Consider the following 14,205-nt stretch of genomic DNA (forward strand, 5'->3'; position numbering starts at 1 on the left):
TTCCCATCTCTAAACAATCCCAGCACAATCTCCCTAGCAAACAGATCCCGCTCACAACAAACCACAACCGGAAACGAAAACTCCTTCTCCTCAAGATCCTCACAGAACCCTTTCTGGGCCGTGTACCGCCCATCCACGAGGTTCCGATAATCGTCACGCACCTGGTAGTAGCGGCCAAGCAGCATCATAAAGCCCTCGCACTTCCCCATCAAAACCCCCTCCACCCCCATTTTTCCGGATGACAACGCATACAAACAAAACATAAGCCGAACAATCAACACAAACAACGCCCCGGTCTTCCCATCCACCATCCCCAAATACTCCGCACGAGACGGACAATGGTTCTCGGCCTTCCATTTCAGCTCCCAGCTCTGGCCGGTGAAGAGGTCTTTTAGACTGGAGAGGAGGGTGGTTTGCGCTTTGTCCGCCGCCGCTGCTAGCCCTGCTTCTTCCCCCGCCGCCGCCGTCTGCACCACCTCGCTAAGCTTCCGCACCGTGTCGACGATCATGAACGTCGCGCTGTTGACGCACTGCGCGACCCCGAACACCCGGTGCGTGGCGGCGTGACCCCGTCGGAGCGCCGAGTTGTCCTGGATGTCGTCGAGGATTAGGGAGGCGTTGTGCAGATCGCGGATTAACTCTTTCAAAGCGGCGAGTGGGGTGGGCGGGAGGTGGAGCCAGGTGTTTAGTGCGTCGAGGAGGTGTGAGCGGAGGTTCTTGCTTGGTAGGGTCTCGATGTAGGTGCTTGGCGCTGTAAGCGCGCTTGTGTCTTGGGTTGTTGGGGGGTTCATTTTGGTCTTTTATGACTCTTTCTTTTGGAGTTCGGCGAGGGTTTTTGGTTCTTGGGGGTGGGTCTGTGGTTGCGGTAGTCTGCTTGGGTAGTTCTTGGTAGAGCTCTGGCACTTGCTGGTTTCTGAAGCGTTGGTCTCGCTGCTGAGTGTCGTTGTGGTTTTTCGGTCGTTTCGAGGGTTGTGTTTGGGTGGAGTCAGGATGGGGAGCGAGGGGTGTGAGGATATAGCGGGACTTTCGCTCTCTCGAATTCTCCGACGGAGAATGTGAATTCGCCGGTCAGGCTGTCCAGGTCTCTGAATCTCCTCTTTTGTGGAAAGATGAGGTCAATGGGGGTAAATCTGGGGAGATATTGACCTTGAATCGTGTCAACGTCCACTGATTACAGGGAGAGACGGAGTGGAAGATGTGTGACACCCTCGCAAAAGTCATCTGGCACCGGGAAAATGACTACGACTGCCAGTGAGGAACTCACAATCTGTCAGCCTGGGCTGTGAGCACAGCTGATTGATTGGTCGCTCGACCTCAGTGTAGGGGGCTGGGTCATGTGGGCCACTGCTCATTCACTGTCGGCCAAAGTCCCCCTACAAACACCTGGCTGCGGCCAAAGAGCTCTGAGAAAATCGAAGAAGATCTGGTTTATCAGCACAGATAACAAAAGAACTAATGGTCTATCGGATAGATTCAAGCATCGCAATCTCCAATGCACAAGAGAGGATAAAGCAGATTACTCGAAATAAGTCAATTTTCAACTAGTACTCGGACTAATATACAAAGAATTCAAAGGATCCTCGATTGAAGATAATCTAGCTAAGAAGAGGAAATAAGCTTTCCACGAGACATCACCCCACATCTAAGCGGCGATGCACTGGAAGTAGTAAGGGTTGTACTGGTGGCAAGTGGCGCCCTCAACACAAGAAGTAGCGCCGGTCCAGTTAAGACCACCGCACTGGCCATACATGGACTGAGCGGCACCGCTGCTGCTGCTGGTAGTGGTGGCACCAGAGCTGGCGGCGGGAGTCTGAGACTCGGGGACGGCAGCAGAGGTTGTAGCGGCGGCAGGAGGAGGGGTGACAGTCACAAGGGTGGTCCAGGAGGAGGGCACCTGAACGGCGATCTGGGAGTAAGAGGAGCTGCTGCTGGGCTGAGCAACCTGAGTGCTGCTTTCAGCACTAGTGACCGCAGCGGCGCTGGTGACAGCGGCAGCAGCAGAAGAAGCAGCGGCGCTGGTAGTGGCCGCGGCGGCAGAGGTGGCAACAGCACTGCCGCTACCGACAACAGCAGTTCCGGTGGAGGTGATGGCCGAGGTGGACTGGCTGACAGAAACGGCGCCGCTGTACTGGGTAGGGCCAGGGACGGCGTAGCTCGACAGGGAGGCATAGATGTTCACCACGATACCGGCCTCATCCTCGGTGTAGAGCTTGGTGCCGAGGGTACCGGCAGGCTTGTCAGTACCGGAGCCAGTAACCTGGAGGTTGAAACACTGGGGGTAGTTCTGGGCACCATCCTCGGTGCCAGCGCTGTGAAGAGCGATAAGCTCGTGGCGAAGAACGTAGTTACCAGGAGCAATCGTCGGTGGGATCTCAACCAACCAGCTGTTGTTATTAGCAATCAGTTGGTCGTCTCCCCAAGTTCCGGGCACTTCCGTGTCGCTGACCAAACCCACGCCATCAATCTTGAAGAATTCGAGGGTGGTCTTGTCGACCGTCTCACACGCACCGTCACAGCGAGCAAGGTAGTCAAGAACAGGGCCATGGTGAGACTCGGGCCACTCGGTCCACTGAATGTTGATCTTGTCACCGGCCGCAACAACGATGTGGCCCTTGGCATTGGTGGCATTCTGGTGGCAGATAATATCGTCACTGCCATACTCACTGGGAGAGATGAAGCCATTGCCAGTGTTGGGAGTGGTCCAGGCAGCCACCTTGGGAGGGTCGGACTCGTAAGGGAAGCTGCCGATGTCAAAACCCTGGTAGTAAACGCCGTTGACGACGAGGTTGGTAACGTGGCCGTGACCGGCAACACGAGTAGCCGACAGAAGGGCCGTCAGGAGGGACAGAGACTGAGCTTGACGCATTTTGCTGAAGTTAAAGAAGATTTGATTGGTGAAAAGAAAGATATTTGATGGAGAGAATGGAAGTTGTTGACTGAAAGAGTGAGCGACCCAGCGCAACGAAGGTGAGAACTTCAATCAATGAAGCCCGAAGGAAAGAATGTAGTAGAGATAAAGTAAAGAAAGGACCTGCTGGTGAAAAAACCGATGGAGCAGGGGTGGTGACCGAGTTCTATTTAAGGTGTGATGGCATTGGGTTTGCATAATGGCATTTGGGTCGCATGGCAAACGGCCAGGAGGCTAGACCGGGACCACTGCCGCACTGGGCCCTTTCCGGAGGCGCCGAAGCAATTAAGGTGAGGTTGAATCTGTCGCATGGCGGTTAGGGCAAGGGGCAAGTGTTTTAGGTTGGCCGCCGATCGGGTGAATAACGAAGCTATTCCCGCACTAGCGCCTTGGCTGTCTGAGGTAAAACATGCTATTGTGGTGACAGCTCCTGTCCAAGAAACTTCTTTCCAGTTCGAATGCTCTTTTCCCGGCTGGATCAAGCTCAGGGTGACTTGAACTGACAACCTGGTTCAAATTAGAACAGCTGCTTAGTGTGTCTGGCGAACCACTGCATGAGTCACCGTGAGGGCACAAACTGGCGCTGGCCAGCAGTGGGGGACGGGCTTCGTTGCCACTTAGCCGATAGTTCTCTCGGACTAATCCCTAGCTCGCTAGCTCCAGTCGGCTCGCATTCAGGCTGGTCCCAGCTTCAGCTAGATTGGGCTCTGTTCTGTGCTCCTTCCAGCCGCCAATCAGCCACTCGTCCTTCGACCCGGCGCCTGCGAGAACGCCACTCCCTGTCAAATTTCCCATCCCATCAGGCCTATCCGAGCTCCCCCCATTTAAGCCTCCAATGGCTCTCCGCGCTATGAGCTAGTCAACGGACTCTGTCCGTTGTCGGTTTTGTTGCGTCGAACAGAGACTTGTCCCACAGAGGCTTGCATATGGGAGTGGACCAGTGTGATAGATAACACCGACGAGTCACACCGTTGGAGGAAGAATTACCCTGATGTCATCACTGGACATTATGTGGAAGATCTTAATCATTTTGATGCAAAGTCCCGTGATGGTGCTGTTGTTGAGCATGCGTGAAGACCAGCCCATTGAGTCAGGTTCTTCGGCAGGAGTGGGGAAAGCCCTGTTGCAGAGTCAAACGATTTTTAACCGTGCGGGGGGTCCTCCAACGTTGTCAATCTGAGACACTATCCAAAATATGTCCGTGATTGTTGCTGTGTGCAGCACCCCGTCATCTTCAAGTAGATTTTATCACCCCAAACTGCAATGACGCTCTGCACGCCATATCAAGATGTAAAGCCAGTATGTAATGTGTTAGTATGTAATGTGCTAGATGGATGTAGACCAAGACTTCTCCCTATGGGTTTGTCTGGCAGTGTCGAAAGAAGGTCGATTTCAATCCGGAAATCCAGAGCTAAGAAGTCAGGCGCCTAAAGCAGAAAAAAACAGGTATCAGCGTGGAAAGGCATACATTCGCCGCGCCTTTCTATGACAAGGAACTCACAATACTGCTCCGATAAATCCGACCGAGTTGTTCAGTTGTAAGCCCAATGGCTTTCACTCTCGATGGCCGAAGCTGTTGACGAAGTATATTGGCTTGCGTAAAAGAGCGGAGGGAAATACGATCCAAAGCAATCTGAAACTGAGAGGGGTTGTAACGCCGATCTGCAATTGAGACTGCCTGACAAATTATGGGGATGGGGGAGGGCATTTTGGGAGAAACAAGAGTGCAGGGACAGTTGAGGTGTCGGCGAATTTAGGATTTCAATTGACGTTTGTTCACTGAGTCACTTGACTTTTGGTCACATGCAGATGCCTTCCTTACGGTTCAGGTGTTGACTCTGCCACTCCTCTCACTACACTCACCCTTTCTCCAGTCGCTTACAGGAACATCCGACAACATGCTGCGCTCATTGAGATCTGACGAGGTGAAAGCCAATGTGGCGCCTCTTGAGTACCGTAAACAATAACGCTAGAAGTAACGTTTTGCATACTACGACTCATGATCCAGTTGTTTACTGACGGCGACCGTTCTTTAGACATCCTCATCCTAGCCGATAACGAGCACGGCCCCTCTCCACGCTACTAAACAAACGTCGGTCTCCCCTTTTGTCAGAGGCCATACTGAGTCCAAGTCGAACCCTGGCGATCCAGGATCCTCTACGCGCACTCTCTCCGACCCACCATACACAATCAGAAAAGACCTTGGCGGAACTCATTGAACAAACATGCGCAATAAGTCTTCACCATGCGAGTGAAATGGCATTTTTCAGATACAAGGGATGTATTGCTTGGATGCACTCCGCCAAGAGCACACAGTTAGAAACCATCTTGCAGTGTCACTTGTGCTACTATCCTAATCCTTAGTCGCCTGACTTGGCATGTTTCGTCATCCCGGGAACACTTGAACCTAAATCTTTAACGTACAACAAGCCTTGTTGTGGAACAAATGATGTCTATTTTCCGGGGGTGACACGGTGATATCTCATTGAGCCGAACAATGACAACGCACAGCCTTCACCGCCTGCTGAAGTCCCCTTCACATGATCAGCACCAACCGATGCAGGCCGTCATGTTCAGCATAACTATAGCATTACGCAGTTTATGTCACTGCCGTCACTTCCCCATATGCCGCGCAAACATGCAGGGGTATCAACCAACCAAACACCGCCCTGCAGTCCCAAGCCGTCGGGCTCCACCAAAGCCGGTTTTGGAGCATTAAGTCATTTTCAGCCTTATGGGCTCATGACATCACTTCCAGGGGCATTTTTCCAGACCCATAATCTCAACCCAAATGTCAACAAGCACGACTTTTTTTTCTTCTCTCAACCATCAACAAAACAAAAAAAAAAACTTCTGCATGGTCCGCTCACCATTTTGAGCACACCTACTTATAATCTCTCAAAATGACACAACGAAAGCCGTCCGCTGTGCAATATGAGATAGACCTTCACCAACTCCCCATCCTCGATAGTCTCCCACTTTCGCTGCAAGGTACGTGCGTATCTTGCGCGCTGAGCATTTTCCGTCTCCCTAGTAACACGATCCAGACCAGCAAGAATGCATAATCTGTCTAGAGGATCTAGAGTCAGTCAACGTCAAATCATATCGTCAACTGCCGTGCCAACACTTCTTCCATCAACCGTGCATTGACGACTGGCTCAAACGGCCGAATCCAAGCTGCCCGCTTTGTCGGCGCACATTCGAGCACCTGCGGCGACCGTGCAAGGCTACGACAAGGCCCGTCTCTGATGTAGTGGTCAACAATTGGAGCACCGTCCAGCCTCTGCCGCGATACTTGTTGGTTGTCAGCCCCGGGTCTGGACCAGCACTGCCGGCGCAACCGGCCCCGCAATTCTCTGTTCCCGTTCTTGTTGATGAGCCACGCGAGGCAGCGCGACAATCGGTCCGAGCGTGGTGCAAGAGGAAGTTAAAAGTCGGGCGGGTAGCATGAGCGTCGCGTCGGCTCTAGCACGGTGGTTTCACACGATGAGATGATTTTCATGCAGGGATTTTGCTGAAGCAGGAAAGACAAAGATGACTTATGATTCTCTTTCAGTTCTTTGCGGGCTTGCTTTTTTTTTTTTTTTTGCTTCTTCTCTTTCTGCCAGTTTTATTTGTACTCCCTCTTTTTTGTTACCGAGATTCCCACCCACGTCAGATCCTAGTTTTGATGCCAAGCTGGAGATTGGCCTATTTTACGTCTTCTGATATTTTTTCGTCAAGTGCATGAGATTCACTGAACTTCCTCTCTATGGTCCTCTTAGAGCTCCGCCGTCTCACTGTATGTGATATCCGATTCAACTAGACTGACGGGCGTGGCGCCCTTCACTGGCATGTCGGGGAGATTATCCGTCCTGAGAATCCATTCATTTGCATGCAAGGGGGACCGGTCAGCTACGTACACCTCACCATGCCCCACCGACTTTCTTTCTCCTATTTAAACAAGTCAGAGCTGGACCCACGACATTGTGGACGCCTCTTTTTTGTGTTCTCCCGGCCGCCCTGGGCTCCCGCGACTTGCAAAAGGAGATAGACTGCAATAAGGGAGCGAAAGATCGTCCGATTACAACATGTCTATAATGGAACTAGAACAAGAGCAGCACGAAGATGCCCTAGACCCCGCAAAAAGAACTTCTTTACATCCTAGCCCACCAGCTCACGAAATCCTCGACCCCGAGAAACCTCCGCAACATCAGCCCCGATCCCCATGGAACGATGATCCACCGCCCGATGGTGGCGTTGCCGCTTGGTCCGTCGTTTTCGGGGCGTGGTGCGCCATGTTCTGCAGTTTCGGATGGATCAACAGTATGCGTTTCCCCCGTCAATATCTCCCTGGCGCCTCGGATCGGAACAAGCATGCGTGCTAATAGTCTCGCACACGTAGGCATCGGGACTTTCCAAGCTTACTACGAAACGACACTTCTACCGCAGTACTCTGCCAGTACGATCGCGTGGATACCGTCGTTGGAGGTGTTCTTCATGTTCTTCATGGTCAGTTGAGTCCAGCCAGTAGCCTTACTGCCGAGCGGCCAATTCTAACAAAATTCAATCAGGGCCCCATCGTCGGCTTTCTCAGCGACACCCTAGGCGCGCGTATCGTCATCACCACCGGCGCGCTCCTTCACGTCTTCGGGCTGATGATGGCCTCGCTGTCCACGCAGTACTACCAGATCCTCCTGGCACAGGGCGTCTGCAGCGCCATGGGCCTATGCGCGATCTTCCAGCCCTGCATGAGTGCCATTCCCAGCTGGTTCCGCCGGCGCCGCGGCGCCGCGTACGGGATCATCGCGTCGGGGTCCAGCGTGGGCGGGATCGTCTTCCCGATAATGATGAGCAGGTTGATCGGTTCGGTGGGGTTCCCCTGGACGATGCGCATCGCCGCGTTCTTGATTACGGGGCTGCTGGTCGTGACGTGTCTGACGGTCCGAGGTCGCGGGGCCGGTGCAGGGTCGGGCAAGAGACCTGCGATGGATCGCGAGGCGCTGTTGCGGCCGTATCGCGAGGTGAAGATGCGGTTCCTCGTCGCGGGATTCGTGCTGCTGACGTTTGGGATCTACATCCCGACGGACTATGTCGAGACGTCGGCCATCAGCGACGGGATGAGCTTGGATTTGGCGCAGTATGTGGTGCCGATGGTAAATGCGGGCAGGTATGTACAGTACAGTACAGACGGTACTCGACTTCCCTCCCCATCGAATACAGTTCACCCATCCACACTATCACAAGGATCCAGGGCGAACGCGCACTAACAATCGAGGGAAAATGTAGTATCATAGGTCGCATGGCCGCGGGCTTTCTCTCCGACGCCGTAGGAACGTACAATATCTTCCTGCTCGTCGGCGCCGTCACCGGCATCCTGATCCTTGGCCTCTGGATCCCCGCCGCGACCGACGCGGAGAACATCACCTTTGCGGTGCTCTACGGCATCACGTCCGGCGCGTACTTCTCGCTCCCGGCGGCCCTCGTCGCGAAGCTCGCTCCGCTCCCCGAGATCGGGTACTGGACCGGCGTGCTCTACCTCTTCTCGTCCATTGGCGGCTTGACCACGAACCCCATTGCCGGGGCAATTCTGGCTCTGGACCACGGGTCGTATACGGGCATGAAAATCTTCTCCGGCTTGCTGCTGCTTGCGGGGACTATGTTGGTGCTGGTGACGAGAATCCGGCAGACGGGGTGGGTTTTCCACGCGAAATTCTAGGCTCTGCTCTGCCGGCGTGTCTTGTGGTTTGGATATATAGTTTGGGCCTTGGTTATAAACATGTGTCTGCGAGTGCGTTGACCGGATAGATGGATAGTCTTCACCTAATGTTTAGTTACAAGAATGCTTGTCATTGAAGTGGATATTTGATAGTTTCCGGCTATATAAACCCCCTTCTTTTAGCTTACCGGGCCCGGGTAAAGCAACTGAGAGAAAGTAAATATACCACGTCCGGCCAATCTCGTTATGACCAACTGGGACTGATCTCGCCCGCTTGCGCGCATCTCTCTTGCACGTCCTTCCACATATTCTTTTGACGTAGCTAAGCGCTTAAATGTGCCGTGACTTCCTTTTCTCATAGTAAATACTGACAACGAATATTTATTCTTCCTGACGTCGAAAAGACTGTTAAGGGCAACAGCGGGAACGGCTGTATGACTCCAACTCACAACAACCACAGCTCGATTCCCGATGTTCTGTATTCTCCCTTCCAAGGACCCAATTACTCCCCAGATCGAAGAGGTCTAGACAATAGCATCGGGGATTCTTCCACGTCACGACCGTGAATACTTTACAATCTAGCCTTTATCTGGTCATGAGATGTTTTTTTAGTTCCACATTATTTTTTCCTAAGGTACATACTATTAAAAATCATTTCAAGGTGAATCCCCGTCTGGACCCCAGCCGTCAAGCTGATTTATCGATCAATCTTGTAATCTGTGAGACACCACCTAGGCTGTCATAGCTGATAGAGCGGTAGGCAAGGCCATCCTTCATTGAGGACTCCCCGATTGCTAGATTGATGTCTGGCCCTCGAATACAGTCCTCCCAGCGAGGCTCTCCCCGAGTATCGCCGACGGCCAACCGATTGCCCTTTTACGGTGCTGCCCTCAGGCCAACGGCTGGTATGCGACAGCATTGCACGTCTCCGTACCATCCACCACCCTCGTCAACTCAACTTTGAATCTATTCTTATACGCTCGTCTGATTTCATAGAGGAAGTCTTCCATCTCTATCATGTGCAATTCGTTCCGTCCACGTTTCTCTGCATTGTACTCCCCATCGTAGCGAAAGGTACCCCGGGGACGGCAGTACACATGGGTTCGGGTAGGGCCCCGCCGCATCCCCCTCAGGGTGATGACGTGTGCTTGATAGGCATAAACGAGGTCAACGGGTGGCTGGGTTGGATGCGACCTGAATCCTCGAGCGACCTTGACGCTAGTAACCAAGTATACCGCAGGCCTGCCGCCCCAGTACATCCCCGTATACTTCCCATACCGTAGGAGCAAATCCCCAATGCGCTCGTTGATCGTTTCTTCGCTGGGCAGAGACCTGAGAGAGACTGTTTCGAGCCTGTCAAATGAACAGTTTGATAGATCATATCGGGACTTTTCGTCATGATATAGGGTGTTGGGATAGCGCAAAAACCTGTCCCACAGCCTGTCGTCGTCGCTGTCGTCGCTGGACGGGCGAATTTCGATGACGGGAGGACCTTGCGCGCCAAGACCCATCAGGTTTGGGAACCGCCGATAGCGTGGCTTCCGTTCCATAAGCCAATGGTCAAGCATTTCACCCAGGTTCAAAAAGTCGAGTGTATAGTAGAGGCTGGGAGACATAATCCACGTCTTCTTCTCATCCGTCGTCGCTTTGGGAGGCGAGTCGGGCTCGCTGGCCTCCTTCTCATTGGAGCTGCTAGGATTCACCACCAGACAAGAAAGACGGGGGTCTGAAGGAGCCCGTGGTACAAAGAGACAATCTGCCGCTCCCTCCCCATCGAGAACATCGGTATTAGTGGTATAGGAAAGGGACATCAACTTGTCCGAGTGCATGGCCATGTGGGACAGCGCCAACAATCAACGACGTTCATCCTCGGATGCACCGTTTTCTTTGAAGTGGCGGGGCTCGCCTAGTAGCTCTGTTTGTCGTGGATCTGGAACTTTGCCACACAGATGGCACTTGCTCGCTAGGTTGACGTCCGTCTTTGCCTTTGTCTTTGACTCCAACTAAGTGATGTGATAACCATGATGTGTGTTGTTGTTCAAGTGGTAACTAACGGTAAGTAACTACTGAGCAGTTTGTATGGTTTGTATTGTTTTGCCAAGCACCGTCCCTGAAGGCGACTATTGTTGCCTGAGGCATCAGAAGATGACCCGGGCGGGAGGTGTCAGTGAGACAGGCAGAGAATCAGTCATGGTAGTCATGTCCACAGGCCGTAATGTATGCTGCGGCACATGTGATGTGATTGCCCAGAGCCAGGACCGCAGCCGGCGCTGCAGACGGTCCTCAACACCACCCAGGGTGAAGTCCGCAGTGGGTCAAGGTTCTCGAGCTCCAGGATGGCATGTGTCAAAACCATGAAGCATTTCTGGCTCACGGAGCTCGGGTGCATTAGCCTAGCCGAACAGGATTCACTTCCCGTCCTTTCGTCAACGGATGGCCTTGCCGTTCATCTCCGTAGACTAGTTTACAATATAGCCGAGGACTGCACCACCCGCACACGTGGCTGCAGTGGTTGGCGCTCAGCAGCAGCATCGGTGATCGACAGGTTGACTTGCGGTTCCTGGCGATTGTAAGTCGATTGACAGTCGACCTGCCCTAGCTCGTTTAATCTGTCTGGGTGGGCTGGTCGGCCACTCTGCCAGGATTTCTTCCAGTATGTTGCAGCTAGAATTGAACTAGACTAGACCTCCAGGCTACTATATAGAGGCCTGCCATAAGGCCCTCGATGTCTACCATGGCCATCCCCAGAGAATCCGATCTGCGATCATGCGTCTCCCGCTCACCCTCGCCCTCCTGCCCTTCTCCGTGCAAGCCATCAATATCATCTCGTCGAACGATGATGGCTGGGCCGAGATCAATATCCGCCAGCTGTACGACTCGCTTACTGCTGCCGGTCATTCGGTGGTGATTTCCGCCCCGGCTGAGAACGAGAGTGGCACTGGTATGTATAGCATGGCATAGCATAACATCCATAGCACACCCCTCAAGCCCGCCCAAAGACTAACTCCATGTCAACAACTACGCAGGTTCCAACGATGGCACGCCCAGCGTGCTCACCTCCCCCTGCGAATTCAATAGCTGCCCCACTGGCAGTCCCGCCTACGGCCAGAACAGCACCGAGCCGCGCTTCAACTACGTCAACTCGTACCCGGTCACGGCCATCAAATACGGCATCAACACCCTCGCCTCGACCTTCTTCGATGCCTCTACGCCCGACCTCGCCGTTGCCGGGCCCAACGTCGGCTCCAATCTAGGCTTGGGGGTGTTCTTCTCCGGGACGGTTGGCGCCGCCACCTACGCGGCCAACACGGCCGGGATCCCGGCGATCGCGTTCTCGGGCGCTACGGGCTCGCAGACGGCGTGGGACGTCTCGTCCGTCCCCGTCTACAGCACGGTGTATGCGGAGCTGGCGCGCAAGGTGACTGACCAGTTGATCGCGGCGGGCACGCCGTATCTGCCGGAGAATGTGTGGTTGAATGTAAACTTTGGCAAGGTGAGTGACAGTTCTTGTGCGACGGCGGACGACTTCACGTTCGTCCTGTCGAGGATCCACGCGGCCGTGCCTTTGATCACGGCGGAGGATGTGGAGACGTGCGGATCGACGAGATTGCCGACGGAGACTAAAGTGGTTGGCTCGGACGGGTGTTTTGCGAGTGTTTCGGTGGGGATGGCGGGGGATAAGTTGGATGCGGATGCCACGGTGCAGGGGGTCGTGTTGGAAAAATTGGCAGATCTGCTGACCTGTCTGTAATTCCTCTCGGGAGTTCAGAAAGTTGTCAAAGCGGTAGAATTGGGTGATTTTGGGCAGTCAACTATCCCTCTGTGTGTAGGGCTGCTGCATGTTTAGTAGGTCAGGGATATGCCTGTAGCTTCGCAATGAAATTGTAGTGAACGCAGTGCCACCTCGTCGATTGCTTTACCCTGCAGGTAGATTTCTTTCAGGTGAGGAAAGGCATCGTGGGTGGTTACGAGGACTGATAGTTCCCATAGTAGATCTGCGCAAAGGCTCTGCACGATGTCGAAGACCCGGAGGGTCCGCAGAGATTTGGGGAGCCGGTCCACAAGAATTCCTTGACTCTTGGTCCTATCATCTGAGACTGGTGGTAGCAGGTTGGCGTGCCGGAGCGAGATGGCTTCGAGGACTTCGAATCCGCGTAATGAACCCACGGGTGCATTGCAATGGTCCAGCTTTTGTTCATCCTCGGTCAACCAGAAGATGTCCTCGTAGAAGAGGTCCAATGACCCATCACTGTTCAGTAAAGAGTTGTAGAGTTCATCGTATTCTACGTGCAGGCTCTTCAAGGTCCTTGTGAACGGGAGGAGGGCTTGAAGGAATCGCGCTGGATTGAATGGGACCCCGAACCGCGTCTCGGGAAGTCCCACGAAGGTGCAGGCGATTCGCACAGAAATGTGCTCCAGCCCGGTGCAATCTGCCAGCCAGGTGAGCGTGCCGCGGGATTGCTTCAAAGACCGAACGATTATCCGCTTGACCGGGCAAGAGGCGTGGCCGGGTTTCCGCCGGCCCTCAGAAGAATTATCCCGTCCTCTACCTTCCCACATCTGGGCGACATCGACCGTTTCCACTGCCGGAAAATAGAAGAATGGGGTCAGGGCTTCGAGGTTGAATCCACGCTCGCACTCTCGTATTGAAATTTGCCGCAGATGAGGATAAGGAAGGGCCGCATCGAAGGGTCGCTGCCGGTTACCAGCTCTATTGATCATATCGCTTATCGTTTGGTTGTTGTAAAAGCCGACGAACTCGATGGTCTGCAGATGAGTTAAGCGAGTAAACAACACTCCCATCCAGGAGCCCCATCGACCGTTACGCAACCCCTCCTTCAGCATATCACGTGGGCGCCTTTCCTTGAGATCCCACATCGCGTTCAGTACGCCATCGACGAAATCCTCCACCTCGGATCCCTTATCATGGTCGAAGAGGTACGAAGGGTGGATGACGGATATTGGAAAGTGTATCTCAGCATGGCGTACCAGAGACGCGAGGTCAGGTCGCTGCCATAGGCGTATGACCAGGGACGTATAGCTGGCTGTCAATGGCGGAGTCAATCGAAGTTCTGAATAGAACAGCGGTTGGAGGATGTCGTATAATCGCTGACAGCACCGGACCAGAGAGCATAAGGTATATTTCTCGACGAGCTGTCCAATTGAGATAATTAATTCGGCTGGTAGTTCTTCCATTGAAAGTCGAGATGTTGAGAGGGCCGTCAGGCTCAGACGGTGTTGTTGCAACACCTTGCAACAAACACGGAGGGCGGTGAGATACCAGTTGCAGAATGAGCCACAGGGCCCGACAGCCTGGGTGGATTACACCCATCAACTATCCCGCAGAAAGCATCCACTTGTCTAAGTGGATCCTGCTTCTGAACTGTGAAGACATCTTTCTAATTATTATGATTATGGCTGTATATTTCCGTAGTAGCTAACCTACCAGTGAGCCACCAGGGCGTCTCTTTCCGACCCGATTCTAAGTCATTAAAAAGGGTTTAGCGTCAAGTTACGACCGTGGAATGCCGACTGCCGAGGGGACATTTATGCACGTGACTAGTGCAAAACTGACTCAGCTATATTATCAGCATTAGTT

General features: G+C 53.5%; 7 protein-coding genes across 7 annotated transcripts; 3 read left to right on the plus strand and 4 right to left on the minus strand.

Moving 5' to 3' along the window:
• Window positions 1-62: 62 nt before the first annotated feature.
• Window positions 63-758, minus strand: BO97DRAFT_306490 (terpenoid synthase; the record flags this gene model as incomplete). The annotated part of the gene is made up of 1 exon (XM_025691167.1): window positions 63-758. A coding segment is annotated over one exon (696 nt), but the record flags the coding sequence as incomplete, so codon positions are not given.
• Window positions 759-1,637: 879 nt separating this feature from the next.
• Window positions 1,638-2,957, minus strand: BO97DRAFT_367646 (uncharacterized protein). The gene is made up of 2 exons (XM_025692667.1): window positions 1,970-2,957; window positions 1,638-1,816 (listed from the first exon to the last, which is right to left on the minus strand). Exons 1-2 carry the CDS (start codon window positions 2,864-2,866, stop codon window positions 1,643-1,645), a joined length of 1,071 nt encoding a protein of 356 aa, XP_025552003.1. The 5' UTR covers window positions 2,867-2,957; the 3' UTR covers window positions 1,638-1,642.
• Window positions 2,958-5,719: 2,762 nt separating this feature from the next.
• Window positions 5,720-6,669, plus strand: BO97DRAFT_47016 (uncharacterized protein). The gene is made up of 2 exons (XM_025699919.1): window positions 5,720-5,899; window positions 5,956-6,669. The coding sequence occupies exons 1-2, from the start codon at window positions 5,812-5,814 to the stop codon at window positions 6,357-6,359; spliced, it is 492 nt and encodes a 163-aa protein (XP_025552004.1). The 5' UTR covers window positions 5,720-5,811; the 3' UTR covers window positions 6,360-6,669.
• Window positions 6,504-8,606, plus strand: BO97DRAFT_470001 (MCT family MFS transporter; the record flags this gene model as incomplete). The annotated part of the gene is made up of 4 exons (XM_025699902.1): window positions 6,504-7,213; window positions 7,293-7,399; window positions 7,462-8,057; window positions 8,177-8,606. The coding sequence occupies exons 1-4, from the start codon at window positions 6,979-6,981 to the stop codon at window positions 8,604-8,606; spliced, it is 1,368 nt and encodes a 455-aa protein (XP_025552005.1). The 5' UTR covers window positions 6,504-6,978.
• An 890-nt stretch (window positions 8,607-9,496) lies between these two features.
• On the minus strand, window positions 9,497-10,441 carry BO97DRAFT_477518 (uncharacterized protein; the record flags this gene model as incomplete). Its single annotated transcript, XM_025700556.1, has 1 exon — window positions 9,497-10,441. One exon carries the CDS (start codon window positions 10,439-10,441, stop codon window positions 9,497-9,499), a length of 945 nt encoding a protein of 314 aa, XP_025552006.1.
• An 827-nt stretch (window positions 10,442-11,268) lies between these two features.
• BO97DRAFT_477519 (5'/3'-nucleotidase SurE) lies at window positions 11,269-12,357 on the plus strand (the record flags this gene model as incomplete). The annotated part of the gene is made up of 2 exons (XM_025700557.1): window positions 11,269-11,547; window positions 11,633-12,357. The coding sequence occupies exons 1-2, from the start codon at window positions 11,373-11,375 to the stop codon at window positions 12,355-12,357; spliced, it is 900 nt and encodes a 299-aa protein (XP_025552007.1). The 5' UTR covers window positions 11,269-11,372.
• A 40-nt stretch (window positions 12,358-12,397) lies between these two features.
• On the minus strand, window positions 12,398-14,027 carry BO97DRAFT_47056 (uncharacterized protein). The gene has a single exon (XM_025699959.1). It carries the CDS (start codon window positions 13,800-13,802, stop codon window positions 12,450-12,452), a length of 1,353 nt encoding a protein of 450 aa, XP_025552008.1. The 5' UTR covers window positions 13,803-14,027; the 3' UTR covers window positions 12,398-12,449.
• Between the last annotated feature and the right edge of the window lie 178 nt (window positions 14,028-14,205).

The sequence above is a fragment of the Aspergillus homomorphus genome (assembly GCF_003184865.1).
Source record: "Aspergillus homomorphus CBS 101889 unplaced genomic scaffold BO97scaffold_15, whole genome shotgun sequence".
NCBI classification, from domain to species: Eukaryota; Fungi; Ascomycota; class Eurotiomycetes; order Eurotiales; family Aspergillaceae; genus Aspergillus; species Aspergillus homomorphus.

Excerpts from the sequence above, each read along its gene's own strand:
- BO97DRAFT_367646 (XM_025692667.1), bottom strand. The coding sequence starts at position 2,866 with ATGCGTCAAGCTCAGTCTCTGTCCCTCCTGACGGCCCTTCTGTCGGCT. Across the intron at positions 1,817-1,969 it reads CTGTCACCAGCGCCGCTGCG|TCTCAGACTCCCGCCGCCAG; the intron begins GTCACTAGTGCT and ends GCCGTCCCCGAG.
- BO97DRAFT_47016 (XM_025699919.1), top strand. The coding sequence starts at position 5,812 with ATGACACAACGAAAGCCGTCCGCTGTGCAATATGAGATAGACCTTCAC. Across the intron at positions 5,900-5,955 it reads TCTCCCACTTTCGCTGCAAG|ACCAGCAAGAATGCATAATC; the intron begins GTACGTGCGTAT and ends AACACGATCCAG.
- BO97DRAFT_47056 (XM_025699959.1), bottom strand. The coding sequence starts at position 13,802 with ATGGAAGAACTACCAGCCGAATTAATTATCTCAATTGGACAGCTCGTC.